Below are 21,525 nucleotides of genomic sequence, written 5' to 3'. Positions count from 1 at the left end.
GGGTCTGTCCACGTGAAGCTAGTTCTATAGCAAAGATGGGGGCAGGGGGTCAGAAACAGGATAGCCAGAGGCTCAGACATTCAGAAAGGAAATTATATAGCACCTTGATCAGCAATTAAGAGAGAGAAACGGGGATTATCTGGAAGCGAGGGGCATGATACACAAGCCATGGTTGCTGCAGGTCTCTGTTCGAAGCAAGTCTGTGAAATAATACCTGGAAATGAGGGAATCAGAGCTTTGGAAACAGTACTTTGGGTGCTTTTTTGCACATAAGTGATCTCTAAATACTAGCAATATATAAATATCTTTTAAAGTTCTAGAATCTAGCCTATCATGCCAGGGCCTCTGGGAAAGGGGGAGAGAGAGAGCGTGTGCTATTCTGACCCCAAGACTTGCGATCTTTGCTGTGCCTGCTCATCCTTGTTACAAGCTGTTCCACAGACGAAGCAGGATTCAGCTGTAGTCTCAGTGGATCTCTTGCTCACTTTTCAGAACCTACTATGGCCAATGCCAAGCATCTTCCTGGTACTGGTGAAGAAGAAGAAACCACCCTGATGACAAGACAAAAGAGGCACCCAGATCTGAGCGAGGGCCAGGCCATTGCCAGTGTAATCATCTACCGCACTCTTGCAGGCTTGCTTCCAGAGCAGTATGACACAGACAAGCGGAGCCTGAGGTAACACTCATTCCCCCATATACAGGCACTATTGAAGGGTGTGGGAGCTCTGCAGATACCTAAAGAACAGATACAGAACGCCCATTGTTGGTGTCCTAAAGAAAGGCCACTTCAAATACCTGAAAAATTCTTCCCAAAGGATCCATGCCAGACTCTTCCCTCCATCCCCTGAAGGGCTTGGGTCCAGTTCCCCATTACTGAAACCCTGTCAGCTTCTCTTACTGCTTTATAGTCTCTTGAACACCAAGCAAATGATATCCACTGTTCAGGATAGGATGAAAGACCTGTACTTTTATTGAAACATAGAAACATAGAGCTGAAAGGATCCCCAAGCGTCATCTAGTCCAGCCCCTGTATAATGCAGGAAATTCACAGCTATCTTCTCTCTCACCTCCCACAGAGGAGATGCAAAAAATGCTCAGAGGAAGACAAAAAACCCTCCAGGATCCCTGGCCAATCTGGTCTGGAGGAAAATTCCCTCCGGACCTCAAAGTGACGATCATCATTAACCAGGGCATATAAGAAAAGGCCACAAGAGCCTCACACCAGCTCATCCCTTCATGCCCTCCCCCTCCTGATCTGTCTACATTCATATTAAGTTAAAGCATCATCACAGCTGTCAGGTGATCATCTAGCCTCTTCTTAGATACCTCCAAGGAAAGAGAGCCCACCACCTCCTAAGGAAGCCTGTCCCACTGAGGAAATGCTCTAACTGCCAGGAAGTTTTTCCTGATGTTTAGCTGAAAACTTTTTTTTTTTAATAAACTTTTTATTAACTTTAAAAAAACAACATACAATGCGTAAACAGGAAAACAAATTACACAATATTAAAGTCAACTATAATACAAGAAAAAACAGATAGCTTATAATATACTACCAGTTTTCAAATATAATATTAACAAAGGAAAAAGAAAATTTGCTTAGAGAATTGCAATATACCTAAGCAGAGAGGGAGGTTCTTTACAGTTTGTATGAAACCCAACATATTGCTCAGAAACACCATGAGACAAACAATAAGTGCTTTGGAGGGTGTATATCATTGGTTAATAAGTAGTCAAAGAAAGGGAGCCATTTTGTCATAAAATCAGTTTCTTTTGGAAAATGCTGAGATATATAAATAGAATCATAAACTTTCTCCTGGATATAATAATCCCAGACTCTGGAAAACCAACTGTCGATAGATGGGATCTTGGGGGACTTCCAGTTAGCTGCCAAAAGGGATTTTCCGACCATTAGGAGGCCATTAATTAATTCTTTCCTAATGCTTGGGATATCTATGTTGTCCCATTGATTTAGAAAAATTAGCTTAATATCAAAGGGTATTTCATAACCTGTTATTTCTTTTATATTCTTTAAAATCTCTATCCAATAGTTGTTAACTAGGGGACAATTCCACCAGCAATGATCGAAAGAACCTATCAAATTACATCTTTTCCAACAATAAGGTGACTGAGTTTGTGAAAATAATGAGAGTCTCTTTGGTGTTAAATAACATCTGTGGATAATTTTATAAGCTTGAATTCTGTTGTTTATTATGCGAGAATCTCTTATATTAGAAGACCAAATTTTTTCCCATTGGTCTGGGGGAATTACAGATCCACAATCGGTTTGCCAGTCTAGCTGATATTTCTGAGGTTTTAATTCAAAGGTATTAAGAAGCAAATTATAAAGTTTGGATATCAAACCTTTTTGCGTCCAATCTGTTTGATTTAAGAGCTGTTCAAATTCTGTCATAGGGTTACTAAGGATTTGTTTAATTCCAATTTGATACATCATGTGAGAAAGTTGAAGATAAGTAAACCATTGCATTTTTTGTTGTAATTTATGTTCTAAGTCTTGTTTATCTAAAAAACCTGTACTTGTGGATATATCAATTAAACGAGTTAAATTCTGTTGTTGCCAGAAAGACATAAAAGAATTAGATTGGCCTGGGGGAAACCATGTTTGTCCTAAAAAGGATGAAAACCGGGATAATTTTGGCAAAATCTTTTTTTTGTATTGAGACCATATGCTCAGTATATCCACTAAAAAAGGATTATTTATCAATTTGCATAAATGATCATTTTTAACATTCCATATTAAATTCTGTATTACAAGAGGTGCATAATTAGGATGTATCGTTGTAACCCAATTCAAAGAAGTTGGGGTTCGTAAAATCTGGACTACATTCAATAACCTGGTAGCTACTTGGTATGTGTTAAGGTCTGGGTAATTAAAACCCCCTTTCCCATATTTCAGTCGGAGTGTGGTAAAAGCAATTCTCTGTTTTTTATAGTTCCATAAAAATTTATTTAACAAACTTTGCCAATTTTTCATCGTTTTCTGCGGGATCTTGAGTGGAATTGCTCTCATAAGAAATAAAAGTTTTGGCAGAATAAATGTTTTAATTATATGATACCTTTCAAACCAAGAGAGATTTAATTTGTTCCATTTGCCTTTCAATTTTATTTGTTCTATAACTGCATTATGATTTAGTTTAAACAGTTGCTTCAAATCTGTAGAGATATTAATGCCCAAATATTTTATGTATTTAGAGACCCAACGATAATTACAGATTTTTTTTAGATGGGTAATTGAATCTTTTTGAATATAGACTGGGAGCAATTGAGATTTCATTTGGTTAATTGTTAACCCTGAAATATTACTGAATTTTGTTAGTGTCTCCTGTAGGGGAATAATCGATTTAATTGGATTTACCAAATAGAGCAATAGGTCATCAGCAAAAAGGCTTAATTTAAAGTTGTAAATTTTGGTGGTAATCCCTTGTATTTGGGTGTCATTCCTAACAGTCTCTGCTAAGGGTTCCATAGCCAAAATAAATAAAATGGGGGAAAGTGGGCAACCTTGTCTCGTACCTCTCTGAATGGCAATTTTATTTGAAAAAAAACCATTGATTTTAATTTGAGCTGTATTTTGTGAGTAAATCGTGTCTATCATTCTTAGAAATTTATCACCAAAACACATATGTTTTAACACTGATTTAAGATATTGGATCTCAATGGAATCAAAAGCTTTTTCAATGTCGAGAGAAATAAAAGCAGACTCTATATTATTTGTTTGGCAGTATGAGATTAAGTTTAGAGTTTTGTAAATATTGTTAGTCAGGTCTCTAGATGGAATAAAACCAGATTGGTCCTGGTGAATACAGTGGGAAATGAATGAATTTATCCTTTTAGTTAGAACCATAGTGAAGATTTTATAATCTTGGTTTAAAAGGGATATGGGTCTATAAGACCCCGGGTTGGTAACATCTCTGCCCTGTTTTGGTATTACAGTAATTGAAGCATTTGTCCAAGAAGGAGGCATCTTACCACATTCTAAAACTTCATTACAAACTTCAGTTAAAGGTTTGCTTATAAGCATGATAAATTTTTTGTAATATTCTGATGGAAATCCATCAGGACCTGGTGATTTATTATTTGGCAATGATTTTATTGCTTCTGATATTTCCTGTTGAGTAATTGGGCTATCTAAAAGAGATTGATGCTTAGTGTCCAGTTTTTTTAAATTTGCTAGTGACTGTAAAAATTGCAAAATAGACTTCTGATTTGGTTTTTTGGATGTATATAACTGAGTATAGTAATCCTCAAAAACATTCAAAATCTCTTTTGTTGTGGTGTGAGCTACTCCCTTAGTGTCGATTATTTTCTTAATGCACCTTTGTGTCTCTTTGTCTTTGATCTTGTGGGACAAAAGTCTAGAAAATTTGGGTGAATTGAACCAGTAATTTATTTTAACGTATTGTAGCTTTTTTTGGATTTTATTGATATCTAATGATTCAAGTAATTTACGTTGAGATAGTAATTTTTTTTACTGCATGTTCTTTTATGGGTAGCTTCTAACATTTTTATATTCTCTTGGAGTTCCTGTTTAAGGATATTTCTTTGTTTATTAATATGTGCTGAAAGAGATATTAAATGTCCCCTTGTAACAACTTTCACTGTATCCCAAAGTATGCTTGGTGAAATGTTTTCTGTTTTATTATCAATGATAGCTAACAGCGCAATCCTATGGCCGGCCCCAACGCCGACGCGGCTGCACTGGTGGTGTGGCGGCGCCGCCGGGCCGGATCCTGTGCCAGCAAAGTGTGGCCGCAGCGGCGCCCGCAGCGGCGCAGAGATGCAATTTTGGAGAACCAGAAAGTGTTGTGGGCGGGTCTGATGCACGGCCGCCGCCAGGCGCAGCCAAAGGGCGCTGTTCCTGACAAGCGTCAGGGGGAGGGGCCAGGAAAGGCGCAGCCTATGGGCAGCACGCGATCCCGGCCAGGCCCCAGAGCAGCAGGCAAACTGCGCCCATGCCGGCAGACTGCCTCGGCTCGTGTGTCGGGCGGGGCTCGCAGTCGGGAAGGAGAGGGGTGGGCGTAGTCTGAGAAGCCTTTCCCCCGTTTGCCCAATGTAGCACCAAGTCCGTGGCGGCCGCGTCCAGAGAGGTTGGCATGGGACTGGCAGGCGCCCTGCCATGAGGAATCCAGGGCAGCAGCCAGTCTCTGGCAGCAGGGGACAGCCCCCAAGTGGCGCCGAAGGGGAGGGCTGGCCTGAGGCCGCCACCAAGAGGCAGACACAGCAGGCCTGCCCCCTCGTCCCCATCCCAAGGCAAAGAACACAGACACCCATTGCACAGAAATCAGCCTTTATTATTATATCATCCCACCTCCCCCAGCAGACGTGAGGAAGGGGAGGCGTGTAGGAGAGCCGCCTGTGCAGCAAAACACCCCACCCCACCCCCAAGGCGGCAGCGGCGGTCACCGGCGAGGCCGGCGGCCGGACCCCCTTGGCCGTCCACGGGCCCGGCCTCTCGCACGCAACTGGGCCCGAGGGAGGGGTGCCTCTGGGGCGGGTGGAGCTGCTGCAGCGGGTGGGGCCGGAGGGTCGAGGATGGCGACGAGCCGCCTGAGCAGGGCTTCGGCACGGACTCGAGAGGCACACCCCACCCCTCCCAACAACCATGGCCTGTTGGCGTGGGAGGCTGGCAACTGCTCCACGGGATTGGATGCGAGGCAGGACGCCCTGGGGTGGAAGGTGTTGGAATGACCAATGGGGCTGCTGCAGACGCCCGAGGGGCTGGACCCACTCTGGGAGGCGGCCGCTCATGGGACTGTGTTGCTGGGGCTGCGGCTGCGATGGGGGCGACCCTCCCCAGGCGCGCGAGACCTCCTGCCCAGGATATGGCATCCGCCTGCCACCACCCTGGATTCTCCATTGGTGGGGGCTAGGGTTCCCGCGAGTGGACCGTTTCCCCTGCCATCTCCCGCCCCCTTGCAGCGGCAGCTCGCACCACCCTCTCCCTTGCTTATCGGGTGCCAGCTACTCTCCCCACCGGGGATTGATCCCCCTCCCCGCTCACATGCCCCGCCCCAACCCTCTACCTGGCCATAGATGCAGGGGGGTTAGCCGTGTTAGCCTGTGGTAGCGAATTCAAAAAGGGTCCCGTAGCACCTTTAAAACTATCCAATTTTATTGTGGCATAGGCTTCTGAGAATCAAGTTCTCTTCGGCAGATGGGTGGTACAGACACTGGTCAAATACAGAGGAGGAGGGGGGGAGGAGGAGGGAGGGAGGGGGCGGGGAGGCAAGACGGGGTGTGTCGGATACATTTGTGGCAATGTGCAGGTGGGGAGATGTGACGGGAGTGTTGGGGGAGGGGCGGAGGACGAAGTCAGACTCGCAGACACAGAAGACAGTTGTTGTACATCTCGTTTTATTGCACTGGAAAGAGCGGGCTTGCGTTTAGGCTGGCGAGGGAGCCGGAGCATTCCACACAGCCCTCCTTCCCGCTCGGAGGGGCGGGGCTGGGATGCAGGCCGCGGCGCGACGGTGCTTCCTGGGCTGCAGCCAACCGTCCGTCAGAGATGTTTGGGGAGGGCGGGGCGCGGGGGAGCAGCCATGCCCTGGACGTGCCTGTGGGGGAAAAAGACACGTGTGGGCTTTGCCTCGTTCCACTGGCAAGGCAAGCCCCACACTCCGCCATCCGGGGGGGGGGTTGCACATGGTCGAGGGCAGCAGCTGATGCCTGACGGTCTGGCGAGGATGCACTCAGCCTTGGGAAGCCTTTACCTTTATGGGAGGGAATGAGCTGGTCACAACAAACACCTGGCCACATGTGGTTTTCGAGGCGCCTGCCTCTGAGGCAGCCAGGGGCGGCCATGGTTGCCCCCCACCCCTGCTGGGCCTCACCCAAAGCAGCAAGTGAGCGGGTGGGTTCAGGTGAATGGGCGGTTTGCACTAATCTGCGGAATGCCCCCCCACCTCCTCCTTACCTGTCAGCGCTCCGTCGGTCATCACCAGGTGGGAGCGCCAGAGTCAGGGCACCTGCAAGGAAACGGGAGAGCATGCGGTTAATTTGCAAAGTGTCATTCCCTTCTGCCACGGAAGGGTTAGTTTGTTTGTGCTTAGTTAGAAGCAACTAGCATGCATCAGTTAGCTGTGGAGTCATTCTTTCTATCACGGTAGAAAGAGAGTTAGGCAGACATTTGCACCTCTTCCCCTTTATGCGAAGTTCCCCCAGTTTTTCGCAAAGTCCCCCGAGTGCATTCTGCGCCTGCCAATGTGAATGCCCTCAGCCCGTTTCGGTTTTCAAAGGGGCAATGCCACTCAGCAGACGGGCAGAGCCTCCGGCCGAGTGCTCACTTACCTGGGGGTTTGGGCGGCGCTGGCCGGATGTTTTGTAGGGCGCGGTCGCAGGTGATTGGGTGCAGAGAGGGGGGCTCGTCCACGCCGGGCGCGCACGCTGATTGGTCCCCGGGATAGTTCTCATCCTATGCTCCTTCGGGCCATAGGGGCGGGGCGGGGCGCTCAGAGAGGGGGCTGATTTTTTGCCGTTCCATGGACGCCTATGGGCTATGCCTTCTTTTTCCGTGGCGTAGCTTTTTTGCGCCGCTGTGGGCGTTCCCGCTTCTGGAGGAGCTTAGGGAGCGGACTAACTCCGACCCCGCCTTGCTCCCCGCCCCCCCCTGCGTCGGCGTAGGGCTCTACGCCACTCCTGCACCGCCGCCCGGGCGCCTGTGGCTTGCACCGGTGCTGGCCCGCCGGCGGGCCAGCGCCGCGTCCCAGCGCGGGCGGAAGGCCACTTACGCGGGCGTACGGGCTAGATGCGCCCTCGCAAGCCTTAGTTCGGTTCCTGTTCACTTTCCGTGCCCTTCTTAGGATTGGGCTGTGTTTCTATAATCTTGTTAATTTCTGTGACTGTTGTTTGATTGGTAATTAAGGACTTATTGAATGACCAAAATTTTGGTTTGAAAAAATTTGGATTGATTTGTAATGAACATTTGACCCATGCATGATCTGACAAGGTAATATTACCTAATTCAGAGCTGACTATATTGTCTGTAATTGAATCAGAAACTAATAAATAATCAATTCTAGTGTAAATGTTGTATTTTGAAGAAAAATAGGTAAAATCTTTTTCATTTTTGTGTTGATACCTCCAAATATCAACCAGGTTATTGTTCTCTAAAAGGTGTGCTAGACCGGAGTAGTCATTCTTATATTTAGATGTCTTCTGTTTGGGTCTAGATCTATCTAGTTTATAATTTATTATATAATTTAAATCTCCCCCTAAAATCTGAATGCCTTCACTAAATTGTGTAAATTTGTCTAAAGAATTTTTTATAAATGTTAGTTGGTCCTGGTTAGGTGCATATATAGAACCAAAGGTGTATAGCTGGTTTTCAATTGTACCCTTAATGAATAGAAACCTGCCCTTAGAGTCTCTAATTAAGTCATTAAGTTGAAATGGTAAAGTTTTTGAAATAAGGATGGACACCCCTCTTGCTTTGGAAGTCCTAACTGCATGGTATTGTAAATGATAACGATTAGACTTCAAGTTTTTTGTATGTTTAGAATCAAAATGAGTTTCTTGTAGTAATATAATGTCTGAACCTGTTTTAGATAATTCAGAAATAATTCGTTTTCTCTTAATCGGATTTCCAAGGCCACGTACATTAAAGGAAATAACTTTGAGATGGTCTGCCATATCTATTTTTGTTTGTTATAAGAAAAAATAGTTCTCAAATAACTTATCAGATACTTATTAACGACCAAAAATTAAACACTTCTTCAACTTAGAAATAGCTAATCTTCTCTTTTTTCCTCCTCTTTTCTTCCCCCCTCTTTTTTATGTTTCTTTACCAAAATTAAAATTAAAGCAGTACTAAAAATACTAAGCTAGAAGCTTAGATACAAAGATTGCAGTAAGCAATATTTTAATTTGTGACAGTAGAATTAAGTATTTTTGCTCTAATACATTTTATCTCAAAAAACAAACAACTAAGCTCTATCAAGCGTTGTAGAAAGGAATCTATAAAAACACTATTTAAACTAATTAACTTTTATAAAAAACAAAAATCACTTTTATATAATCCGTTAATACTATTTCCCTTTCCCTCCCCCAGTTCTTATTAGTAACAGAGCATTAAAAAATACAAAAATATGAAGCTATAAAAACTTGAGTAAGAAAAAATAAAAAGACAATTATAAATCACGTGGACTAGTGTGTTACTTCACGCACTAGCTATTTGTTGAGAGAAAAAAAAACCCCAACCCTTAAAAACTAACTCAACAGAAGCCAAAGAACACTAAGCTAGCAGCTTAGATATACAATAAGCAATATTTTAATTTGCAGCTATAAAATAAAATATTTTTACACTGGTGCACTTTAGAGGCTGAGTTCTAGCAAATGTAAAAAAAAAATTAAAAATCACTACTTAAACTAATTAACTTTTATAGTAACAAGACCCTCCACAATACAATTCCCCTTAACCCTATAACAGTATACCCCTCTTCCCTCCCCCAAATCTTATTAGTAACAGCTCAAAGCTATAAAACTGTAGAAATTTTTATAAGGAAAAATAAACAGTTATAGTTCACTTGGACTAGTGTGTTACTGCACACACTAGCTATTTGGTAAAAAACCAACCCTTTGGAACTATCGACCCAACAGGAGCCACACTGAAGAAACCACCCTAGGCTCCCCCCACCTGGAAAAATAAGATGAACATTAACGTGCAGAGAATTTCCACCTCAACTGTTGACTAAACTCAAAAACACATTCCCACATTAAGCTTAATTCTTTTTTGTTGTTCTTAATTAGTTGTCCAGAATAGGGATTTTACTCCCTTTTTGAGGAGAAGGTGTTGGAAATTTTCTTTTTTGACTATACTTGCTGACATCCATCGGAGTCTCCACATGCAAGTTCTGCAGCAATTGTTCAGCCTCATCTAAATTTGAAGCAATCAGTTGTTTTCCATTATGCATGACAGAGAGTTTAATAAAGTTGCTCCATCTGTAACGAATGTTAGCTCTTTGCAAGGCTAAAGTGACTGATTTTAAGTCCTTCCTTTTGGACAACACTTCACCCGGTAAATCAGGAAAGATGTAAGCTGGCTTTTCGTTGAAAAGAAGTGGGCTTTTGACTCTGGTCACATCCATTAGTTGCTTGCGTATTTTGTGGTCTGCAATTTCCACAATGATATCTCTTGGAAGATTTCTCTTTTTGGCAGCCTGCTCAGATCCCAGTCGAAAAGCCTTAGTGATGGTTAGCTCTGCATCGTTAGGTAAATTGAGCAGTTCGGAGAACCATTTAGTTAGCATTGTGATTAAGTTATCATTAATAGATTGCAACTCTTCTACGTTTCTTATCTTCAAATTGTTTCTTCGTGCAGCCACTTCAAGGTTAATTAGCCTCATTTCATGAGAGTCAGAGGTATCTTGGAGCTCACGAATATCCCTCTGCGACATAAGAGCCAAATCCAGGGCATTTTCAACTTTTGCATTTGTTTTACTGAGCTCTAGTTTAATGTCTGCCAACTGCATTGAAAGGGGCTGTATTAAAGCCGACATTTGTTTTAAGAGTGACTGTTCAAGCTGTGCTATTTGTTTAGGTAAGAGTAAAAGCTGTTTATTTACCTCTGCACTAGCTTCCAGTATTCCCTCGGCCATGTTTGTTTTGCTTTCCAGGCCTTGGCTTTTCTGCACTTCAAAGTCAGCTCCTTCAAAGAGGTTTTGCAAGCACTTAACTGCTTTTGTTGGTGATTTTTTCTTCATCAGCCCCTGCTTTTTCATAGCCTCCTCAAACTTTAAGCTTTAAAAAGCTTTATTTACATGCTTCCAGGCGGGGGAGAGCTGGAGCTCCTTCAATATGCATCCATCTTGCACAGATGCCACGCCCCCTTCCTGAAAACTTTTTTGCTTTAATTTTAATCCGCTGTTTTTGGTCCAACCTTCTGGGGCAACAGAAACTAACTCTTCTCCATCCTCTATGTGACAGCCCATTAAATACTTGAAGAGGGCTATCATATCACCTCTCAGTTGCCTCCTCTCCAGGCTAAACATACCCAGCTCCTTCAACATTTCCTCACAGGACTTGGCCTCCAGAGTCCAGACTCCTCACTATCTTTGTTACTCTCCTTTGGACACCCCACCCTCCAGACTATCTTCCTTACCTTCCTCAGCAATATCCTTCTTAAACTGTGGTGCCCAAAATGGAACACAGTACTCCAAATGAAGTCTAACCAGAGCAGAGTAAAGCAATATCATCACCTCACGTGATCTGAACACTATTCTTCTCTTGATACAGCCTAAAATTGCATTTGCCTTTTTAGCTACAGCATCACACTGCTGACTCATGTTCAGTACATGATCTACTAAGACCCCTAGATCATTTTCACATGTACTACTGCCAAGACAAGTATCCTCCATCCTATAAGTATGGCTTTGATTTTTCCTATCTAAATATAGAATTTTACATTTATCTCTGTTTAAATTCATTTTGTTAGTTTTAGCCCAGTTTCCCAACCTGTCAAGATCACTTTGAATCTTGCTTCTGTCTTCTACTGAGTATGCAACTCATCCCAATTTAGCATCATCTGGAAATTTAATGAGCATCCCCTCTATTCCTTCATCCAAGTCATTTATAAAGATGTTGAACAACACAGGGCCCAGGACTGATCTAACTTAATATTTTGTCTGAGTGTGTTCTGCTAGCAGATGTGCGCATCTCCACTGGGATACTGATCAGGCCTGGAATTTACAGCTGTAGGAAACAACCAACATGTACCCGGATATGTGTCCATCTGTACCGTGTGTCCCCCCACACAGGGTCCCCAAGCGTCCCATCATCAACACCCCAGTAGTGAGTATCAGCATCCATGACAACGACGCACTGATGCAGCGGGCCCTGGAGAAGCCTATCACTGTGCAGTTCCGGCTGCTGGAAACTGAGGAGCGGACCAAGCCCATCTGTGTCTTCTGGAACCACTCTATCCTGTGAGTTCCCACAGAAACATCTGGGGCTGACATGTTTTTTCTGGGGGGGGGGGAAGTGGGGAGCGACGGAGTAGCACTCAGTACCAACCTAATCATCCTCACTCTGCTGTTCCCCCAGAGTCAGTGGGATTGGTGGCTGGTCAGCCAAAGGATGTGATGTTGTCTTCAGGAACGAGACCCATGTCAGCTGCCAGTGTAACCACATGACCAGTTTTGCTGTGCTGATGGATATTTCTCGCAGAGAGGTGAAAAAAGTAGGGACTTTTCCTTGGGAGGTGAGGGATCAGGGCAGGGCCACAGAGCAGATGCTCTGTGGTAAGGATTAGATTCTTCCGTGGGCCTAGTAAGAGCATGCCTAATAGCTAAACCATGTTTCTCTAATGTGTCCATAAACACATTCTCTTTTCCTCCCAGAACGGTGAAATCCTGCCCTTGAAGACCATTACCTACGCCTCTATTGCTGTGACACTGGGCAGCCTCTTGCTCACTTTCTTCTTCCTGGCAGGCCTGCGGGCCTTAAGATCCAACCAGCACAGCATCCGCAAGAATCTGGTGGTGGCATTGTTTCTCTCTGAGCTTATCTTCCTGCTGGGCATCAACCAGGCTGATCTACCAGTGAGCTCCTGGAAGGGTGTGAGGTGCTATGGGGACAATTGGGAGGGGCAACCAATTCAACTAAGTCGACCCAGGCCACATAACTGCACTTGGCAGCACCAGCATGATCTCTGCCCTGAGTACAGAGCTCATGGGTGAGGATAGGTTGGGTGTCTCTGAGGTGGCCCAGAGGGGTCAGCTGAACTGCTCTGAGTACCCAACTTCACTGTTTCTGGAGCAGAACAAAGATGGGGAGACAAGTGTGGGTCTGTGTGAACAGATGCAAGATTGCTTTTTTCTACTGGTGTATTTGTGCACTTGCCATGACCTGGGTGGTACAAGCAACAAGTCCGGAAATATGCAATTAATGCTGACTTTTATATAAATGTTGCAATAGTGCAAACGTGCAAAGTGCAAAGTGCAAATAAATAACATGCAATGAATGAATAACATGCAATGCAATGAATACAATAAATATAGTTAATACAATTCAGTTGTCCAAGTCATAATATAAATGTCCGAAACAGACCCACAATGGGGATATACTAAAGAGGAAGTCACAAGGCAGTCTTATGGTGGTGGCTCAAGTCCAATGAGATGTAAAATCCACAGGTGCCGACGGGATTATGCAGGCATCTTATACAATTCCCGTTTCGTAATATGTAATAGGTCTTGAGCAGTCACGTTGGAGTGGATTGGCAACCTTTGTACTTGTGCCCAAGAAGAAGTATGTTTCATACGAAACGGGAATTGTATAAGATGCCTGCATAATCCCGTCGGCACCTGTGGATTTTACATCTCATTGGACTTGAGCCACCACCATAAGACTGCCTTGTGACTTCCTCTTTAGTATATCCCCATTGTGGGTCTGTTTCGGACATTTATATTATGACTTGGACAACTGAATTGTATTAACTATATTTATTGTATTCATTGCATGTTATTTATTTGCACTTTGCACGTTTGCACTATTGCAACATTTATATAAAAGTCAGCATTAATTGCATATTTCCGGACTTGTTGCTTGTACTCCTCACTATCCGGTTTTCTCCCCTTGTTTGGCTTAGTATGACCTGGGTGGTAGCAGGGTCACCTCTGTTCAGTGTTTGGATGGGACACCACCAAGGAAGGCCAGGGTTGCTATACAGAGATATTCAGAGGTGGTTTGCCATTGCCTATCTCTTGCCTGGAAAACCCTCTGAGGTTGCCAGAAGTTGGCTGCAACTTGAAGGCACCAAAAGGAAAAAAAATGTGCACTTGGTGTGTGTGTGGGGGAGTGGGGGGGCTTACCTTGGAAGCATTCATTCTTGCACCAGCCAGGGATCCTAATTCCCTTATTCTGTTTCTACCTATGCCAGTTTGCCTGCACTGTCATTGCAATCTTGTTGCATTTCCTGTACATGTGCACCTTTGCCTGGGCACTGTTGGAAGCTCTGCACATCTACCGCATGCTGAGTGAGGTGCGTGACATCAACTATGGCCCCATGCGCTTCTACTACATGGTCGGCTGGGGCGTGCCAGCATTCATCACAGGTAGGCCTTAAAGCATGGCTGTATATTGTGGAACAGTTCCACATGGACTACTCCGCCTTGGCTGTCCTTTGCTGAAGCCTTAGTTTAGCAACCAGAAGCTGGCAGCAAGAGATTCTGGTCTGCAACTGGGACAGCCTGCTGTGTAGTTGACATCTGCAAGTTAACTCAAGGCAGGCATAACTAGATAACTCTAGGCTAGAACAGAGAGCTGGAATGAACTGGTCTTCCACTCCATGCCCAATTACTTTTGTGCCCTTTAGTTTTGGCTCCTGTTATTCAGGCCATGAGCTACTTTTTTTGGTCCTCACTGCTTTCTAAGGCTATCACTGCGAGTTCTGTGTAAGGAACACATATTGTTTTTAAAACTCAGTTCCTGATGTGGGATGTGTGTGTGTGATTCAGATCAAGACAGTGGCGCAAGGGGAAAGGGCTTTTCCTAATTAAGAAAAGTCGCCAGGGAGTGTTATATGTCTTGCAAGTATGCTGGTACTAGGTGTATATGCACTTTCACAGAGGGGCAAATAGTGCTCCTCTGGGACCATTTTGAATTGTGAAAATGGCATGAAAGGAAAGCTTAATACCCCTCTTACTCCATGGTCCCAGTATGATTCAGGCTGCACATACCTGGTAAGTTAAAATAACAACCACCACCACCTTGGTGCTCCGTACACTGAACCCTCATGTTTCATGTACTTATGGCCTTGTTGATTCTGAGTGAAGTTACTAGGGACTAGAGATGGGCATGAACTGCAAGATGTGCTTCGCGAACCAGCGGTTCGTGGAACCCCGTTTTCCACAAACTTCCACAAACTGAGCTGCCAGCTCGTGTGGTTCGTATAAAAGCCCAATACCCTTTTCAGTGCCACTGTGAAGCAGCAAGGAAGGGGGCATTTAAACCCCCAATCAGCTGCTTGTCAGGAAGATCCCCAACAAGCAGCTGATCCAAGTCTGCGGGGATGAAATACCACTTTCCCTGCTGCTGCAAAGTGGCAGGGAAAGGGACATTTCACCCTCCCCCATCACTTGTTTGTCGGGGATCTCCCTGACAAGCAGCTGATCCAGGCTGGTGGGGGGAATGCCCCTTTCCCTGCTGCTGCGAAGCAGCACAGAAAGGGGGCATTTAAACCCCCTGATCAGCTGCTTGTCGGGGATCTCCCTGCCAAGCAGCTGATCCAAGCCGGTGGGGGTGAAATGCCCCTTTCCGTGCCACTTTGCAGCAGCATGGAAACGGGTATTTAAACCTCACGAACTACGAACTGGTTCATGAACTGGGGCAAGTTCGTGAAAGTTCTTGGCTCATGGTTCATGAAATGGGATGAACCACGAACCCCATGGTTCATTTTTTTCCTGGTTCATGCCCACCTCTACTAGGAACACATACTTCTCCCTGCTGATAGCTGTGTATGGAATCCTTCCTTAGGGCTTGCTGTGGGCCTGGACCCTGAAGGTTATGGAAACCCTGACTTCTGCTGGCTCTCCATCTATGATACTCTTATATGGAGCTTCGCTGGACCAATTGTTTTTGCTGTTGCAGTGAGTAGGAACATAAGGGACTAGGGGAGAGCTGGGCTGAGCTGTGTGAGGGAGGCATGAGAGCACCAAGACACAAAAGTGGACTGACTTACAGGGACCATCATATGTTTGCATTGATGTTTTGGCTTGCATCTGGTAAAAGCTATAATTACAACCCAGGAAAAAAAGACTCCCTAGCAAGGACTGGAGTAGGTGGAGACAAGAGACAAGTAGGATGGCTGGGGGCACCTTGCCGAGGGGTCATAGAATTGATTCCGTTTGATTCAGTTTGCTTGAAACTTAGCGTCTTTTTGGTGGATGTGCAGGTCTAGGCTCCCTGCAGTGTTAGTATCATTTACTTGAAAAACAGCCACTCCAGCTCCCCAGAAAAAGTCTCCCATAGGGAATAAAGGATGCAAAAAATTTCAGAATTCTTAAAAAAAAAACCTGAACCTGAATCTTGAAACAGTATCTGGGGATCCGAATACCCCTGAGTACTGGTATTCATGCCCTTCCCAAAACCCAAATCTGAAAAATACCTATTTTTTTTCAAATTCACATCGCTAGAGATAGTCTTTACAAAACCAGGAAAAAAGCAGCCTCCCAAAAGACTAGAGCTTGCTCTGGCTCCCATGGCATGGAAATATTCCAGGTTTGGAAGGACTACTTGGAGGGAGGATAAATGATAACCACCTTCTCTCTTTTCTCACAGATGAGCATCTTCCTCTATATCCTGGCCACCAAGGCTACTTGTGCTGCTCAGCAACAGGGTTTTGAGAAGAAGGGGACAGTGTGAGTCTTCTGTGGCTATTGCAGTCAGTACATTGACAGCCAGTCTGTGTAACAGACCCTGTGCTGTTTCGCCACTTGTTTCTACAACTTGCCTACTTCTACTATTCCTACTTTCATGCCAGTTTCCAAGTCTTTTCCATCCTAATCACTGGTGTTACCACCCTGCTCTCTGCTGAGAAGTCTTGCTTATCCTTCCCAGTGCTGTGCCATTCATACTGCGTTCAGTCCCACTACCATCATTCCATTTCCTGCTATGCTCTGCATGGCCACTTTTCTGTTGCTATCTCCTAACACTCCATTTCCAGTGCCACATTCCTTCGTGTTTCCAGCATTCTCCTAGGCTTTACAGGATCCCCAACAAAACAACAAAATGTCAAGTAGTGGCAATACCATGACTGCCTCCCAACTTTTGGTGCCTGGGAACAAAGTGGAGGACATGCTCTGCAGGGATAGGCATTTTTCCAGGATAAAGTTACCAGTTGGTCAAAACAAGAAACAGTCAAATATTTGACCAATCAACTGACAATATTTGACCAGGCTCATAATGGTCAGATGTAATGCTATGCTCCAGCTCTTGTTCATGGCTGTTCTTTCTTATTTAAGAGCATTTGGGGTGTTTTGGGCAAGTCTAGCTGATTGTGCTCCTTCTCCTTTGTAGCTCTGGTCTGCGCTCAGGCTTTGTCTCTCTGCTGCTGATAAGTGTCACCTGGTTTCTGGCCCTGCTGTCTGTCAACAGTGATGCCATCCTCTTCCACTACCTCTTTGCTGGCTTCAATTGCCTCCAGGTAAGTTGGACACAAGAGGGATGCTGAGCATGAGGTGAGGGGCTGGTGGGGTCTTCCAAGAACCACCTTGTGCAGATGGCAAAAAAGAGGGGTTGGCAGTAAGTATCATCAATTAATAAATAATGTTTTCCAATGGTATTAATCAATTGTGTGTGCGTGTGTATGGCATCAAGTCACAGCCCATATATGGCAACTTTGCTGGAGTTTTTAAGGCAAGGAAATCTTAGAGGTGGTTTGCCAGTGCTTGCCTCTCTGTAGCAACTCTGTCCTTCCTTGGTAGTCTCCCATCCTCATACTGACCAGGGCTGACCCTGCTTAGCTTTCCAAGATTTGGCTACCTGGACCATTCAGGTTAGGGCATAAATAGATTCTGCACCCCCCAACCTATTCCTAAATTCTCTAAATTACATTAAGTGCTCATTATTTCTCTTTTTAAAAGTTTATTCCAGTTTCATAGGGATCTGTAGACTGACAGGTTAGGTCAAATTTGAAGGATTTTATGTGGCTTTTTGAGCATGGCTGATCTTGGGTGAGCTCTGCACATCAGCATGCTGGAAATCAGCATAAATTGATTCAAAGCAGTGGTTGTCACAAGACGGTCATGAGCTTTGAACTCATTGGATCAAAACAGCAGCTAGACCTGCAGATTAATTTCTGCCATTATAGGATTAATTAACCTAATTTATGAAGATTTTTGAAGTGGTGAGATAGAAAACCCAGTTGCATGGCATAAAAAACCACAGATTATACCACCTGCATTTCATTACATTTTAACCCCTCAGTGGCATTTTTTGTCTTCCTCTCTGTGAATATATCCTGCTGTCAGAGGTTCATGCATCTGAAGAAGTGGGCTGTATCTCACAAAAGTTTGATTGATTTGTCTTATCAGATAAAAGCAGCAAAAACTCTTGCTGTAGAAATTGATTACGTCTCTATAGATTTGCACACGGGCTGCCTGTTGAAACAATCTGGGATCAGTCTTTGGATAATGTGCTTTTGGATATCTTTGAAGGAAAATGTTATTACTTATGGTCATGGGTGGGAGGAAGCAGGGAGTAAGAGAACAGCAACCCTAGAGTGTGGAAGGGAGAAAGAAAGCAAAGGCTGCAGGTGAGCTAATGGCACTCTTGAAGTGACCTTTGTGGCTTCCTGGGTGCAGTCTGGTGACAGGTCACAACTCAAGGCTTATGACCTCCTTGGTTCTTCCACAGGGTCCCTCAATCTTCCTCCTCTGTGTCATCTTATGCAAGGAAGTGAGGAAGGCTCTCAAGTCCAGTTGTGGCAAGAAGCACAGCACTGACCCCACACTCACCACCAAATCTACTTTGACAGCGGTGAGTGCTCGAAGAAGCAGCAGCAGTCTTAAAAGCAAGGGACCCTTGGGACAAACGGGCCAGTGCTTGGGGAGGGAGGGCTGAGAAGGAAAGTTGTTCCCTTCATGTTTCACTTGTGGGCTTCCCAGAGGCATCTTTTCGGCCACTGCAGGAGAATCCTGGTCTAGATGGACCTTGGGGCTTTTCTCCTGGTTTCATCTGGCCTGGGTTTTTGTCAGTGTTGCATGCACTATTCTTAAAACACAAAACAACAAAAACACAGCCCCAAATGTAAAACAATTTATGTGCCAGGAAAATCACAGTTCTGCAATTTGTATAAATTAGATTGTATAAACTTGGATAAAATAGATTAAAACATGAGATTGGTGAAATTGAATTCATTCACAAATTCAGAACAGTAGACACCCCCCATCGGGGGGGGGGGGGAGTTGAATAGAGACATAGGATTCGTATCTCACTACAGATGCTAATTCCTGCTCTAGTGAAGTTGTGCTGGACCATTGTACCTTTACATCCTGACATCCTCCTTTGCTACATCTCCCCATCTAATCAAGCTGCATCCTGATGTCCTTCCTTATTACATCCTTCCAACCTTCTGGCTGGAATATAAAGGCTCAGGAATCTCCATTCCTACTCATATCTGAAGGGAGCTTGGACTCTCGGAGGCTTAAACTCTGAAGATGTTGTTGGTCTTTAAGGTGCCACTGGACTCAAATCCTGCTATTAGTTTGCTTCTGTTAGTCATAAAAGAGGACAATGAACTGTGTATGGCACTGAAGCCCTACTCCCAAACTGCTGGAAATCCTACTTAACTGCTAGCTTACTGGAGATATGTCAAGAATTCCTCACATTTTCCATCATGGTATCTTCATAGCCTTGAGGGCTAGAACGTTTCAGGGGGTGGGGGGTAATGAAAGCTTGCATTGTACAAAGTACGTACATCCCTGTGTTTTGTCTCCCAATCATCTTCTGTTCACGGGGCATAGCCTTTTTCAGCCCAGAGAACAGCAGAGACGATGGATTGGTCTCCTGGTGGTGAGGAGCTGAAATGGCAGGAATGGTGCTCAGAGTGTCTGCTGGCATTGGATAAGCCAAGAAGATGAACAGTGAAAAATCTGTAAGACAGGACTGAGAGGAGCTCTTGCAGATTTGTGAGGGGGAAGGTTTCCCAATTGTGGAATTCAGTTTCTGAGAGGAAAGGAGATATATGAGGGGAAATGGTGCTTATCTCTATCTGCTTTGGTTCTCCCTCAGCCTGCTTATAACTGCAACAACACGTATGTGGACGGGCAGTTGTACCACACACCCTTTGGAGACTCCACAGGTTCTTTGCACAGCACTGTCCGCTCAGGCAAGAGTCAGCACAGCTACATTCCATTTGTCCTCAGGTAAGGCTAATGCTAGGGCAAAGCAATGTATGTACAGACTCCTGTGCTACATGTGAAATAATCCAGTGAGAAACTGCATACTAAATTCAAAAAGAGTCCAGTAGCACCTTTAAGACTAACCAATTTTATTGTAGCATAAGCTTTCGAGAATCAAGTTCTCTTTGTCAGATGCCTGATACAGAGACTGGTCAAATACAGAAGAGCAGGAGAGAGAAGAGGCAATTAGGGGGAGGAAGGGGGAGGGAGCAATCAAAACATTCCTTTGCTAGTATATGTAAACATCTCCTTTTAGTGTGTGTATCAGTTGGCTTCAAAGGAGTTTGCCCTGTTAGTTTGTAGAAGCCAAACAGCTAGACCATCCAATTCCAATGCAGTATGGGCCTTCGATAACCACAGCTCTCCCTGCCAGATGCATCTGACAAAGAGATCTGTGGTTCCCGAAAGCCCACGCCAGGTGCCACTGAGCTCCCCCAGTTCCTCCCCCTAATTGCCTCTTCTCTCTCCTGCTCTTCTGTATTTGACCAGTCTCTGTATCAGGCATCTGACGAAGAGAACTTGATTCTCGAAAGCTTATGCTACAATAAAATTAGTTAGTCTTAAAGGTGCTACTGGACTCTTTTTGATTTTACTACCACAGACTAACACGGCTAACTCCTCTGCATACTAAATGATACACACTTGCCTGCCCATCTCAGAAGGGAAGCTCATCTTAGCTCAACTCCTGCTGCATCTCTTGCTTGAGCCTGAGGTTTCCTTTGTGTCCTTCTAGAGTCAGTTCTATGGGTTTCATGTAATTGGCGATAGTCACGCCAGGCCCAGAAAGAAGCAGTCGTTCATCGTTCTTGTTTAGTGTTCAGTCTTCAGGGGTGGGTGGGTTGTGGGGTAAGTTACTTCTCATTAAATAGATTCAAATGTTCCCATAGGTAAAAGCCCAGTATTGCCCTTCTTTTTGGCTACTTGGTCCTGGTCCTATATTCTCATTGTCATTTATTTTAAGACTGAAATGATGCCATTGCATAATAGGAATGTGAGAAGGGGGGTGGGGGAGGCAGGATGAACTTTGGTAGGTGATATATTCATAATCATTTCAGAGCTGCAGATGTACAAGATACGTTACAATGAGGAAATGTCTTCATGTTGATCATTCAGAGAAAAGAACAAATAATGTTCATTCTGGATTAAGAATTCAGAATAAGGATGCATTCAGCCAGCACACTAAGCTCCATTTTAATGTGACTTTTGAATGTTAGGCATCCCATCAACTCTGGTTAATAGGTAGGCCACAAACTGGGTGTCTTAGTCAGAGGTATATCTCAGCCTGCAAATGTTAGTTTATAGTAACTTCAGGTAGTATTTTCACCCAGTTGCAGGAATCCTGGTCTGTTTGGTAGCCCTGCCCTTCACCCCTGGGCTCAGAGTGACAACTCTCCCTCTGTTCCTGCTGCAGTTGGCTCTCACAAGCAGCAAACTGGCAAATTTCTAAACAGCCTCTGGCTAGTTTTGGTTGTCTGTTACACTAACTGTGGTTATTTCAATAAACTGCAGTTTAAACTAACTGCAGTTAATAGTCTAAGAGATGGTCTCCTTGATAACCTTTTAAAAGGACTAATGCCTGGTATAACTCTTGTCACTTATATGGAAAGGTGTGTGT

The 21,525-nt window shown here is 44.5% G+C and overlaps 1 protein-coding gene across 1 annotated transcript in view; it reads left to right on the top strand.

Annotated features, from left to right (window-relative positions):
* CELSR2 (cadherin EGF LAG seven-pass G-type receptor 2) overlaps nt 1–21,525 on the top strand; it is a 129,018-nt gene that overhangs the window by 98,813 nt on the left and 8,680 nt on the right. The window contains exons 21-30 of the mRNA XM_054979609.1: nt 493–676; nt 11,769–11,936; nt 12,055–12,181; nt 12,351–12,551; nt 13,889–14,063; nt 15,484–15,596; nt 16,288–16,367; nt 17,026–17,152; nt 18,364–18,486; nt 19,741–19,874. Of these exons, the coding sequence (XP_054835584.1) occupies nt 493–676; nt 11,769–11,936; nt 12,055–12,181; nt 12,351–12,551; nt 13,889–14,063; nt 15,484–15,596; nt 16,288–16,367; nt 17,026–17,152; nt 18,364–18,486; nt 19,741–19,874 (1,432 nt within the window). The remainder of the gene's footprint in view (nt 1–492; nt 677–11,768; nt 11,937–12,054; nt 12,182–12,350; nt 12,552–13,888; nt 14,064–15,483; nt 15,597–16,287; nt 16,368–17,025; nt 17,153–18,363; nt 18,487–19,740; nt 19,875–21,525) is intronic.

Source organism: Eublepharis macularius, chromosome 5 (assembly GCF_028583425.1).
Source record: "Eublepharis macularius isolate TG4126 chromosome 5, MPM_Emac_v1.0, whole genome shotgun sequence".
Lineage (NCBI taxonomy): Eukaryota > Metazoa > Chordata > Lepidosauria > Squamata > Eublepharidae > Eublepharis > Eublepharis macularius.
The sequence above is the reverse complement of the archived record's forward strand: the minus strand, read 5'-3'. Positions and strand labels throughout refer to the sequence as shown.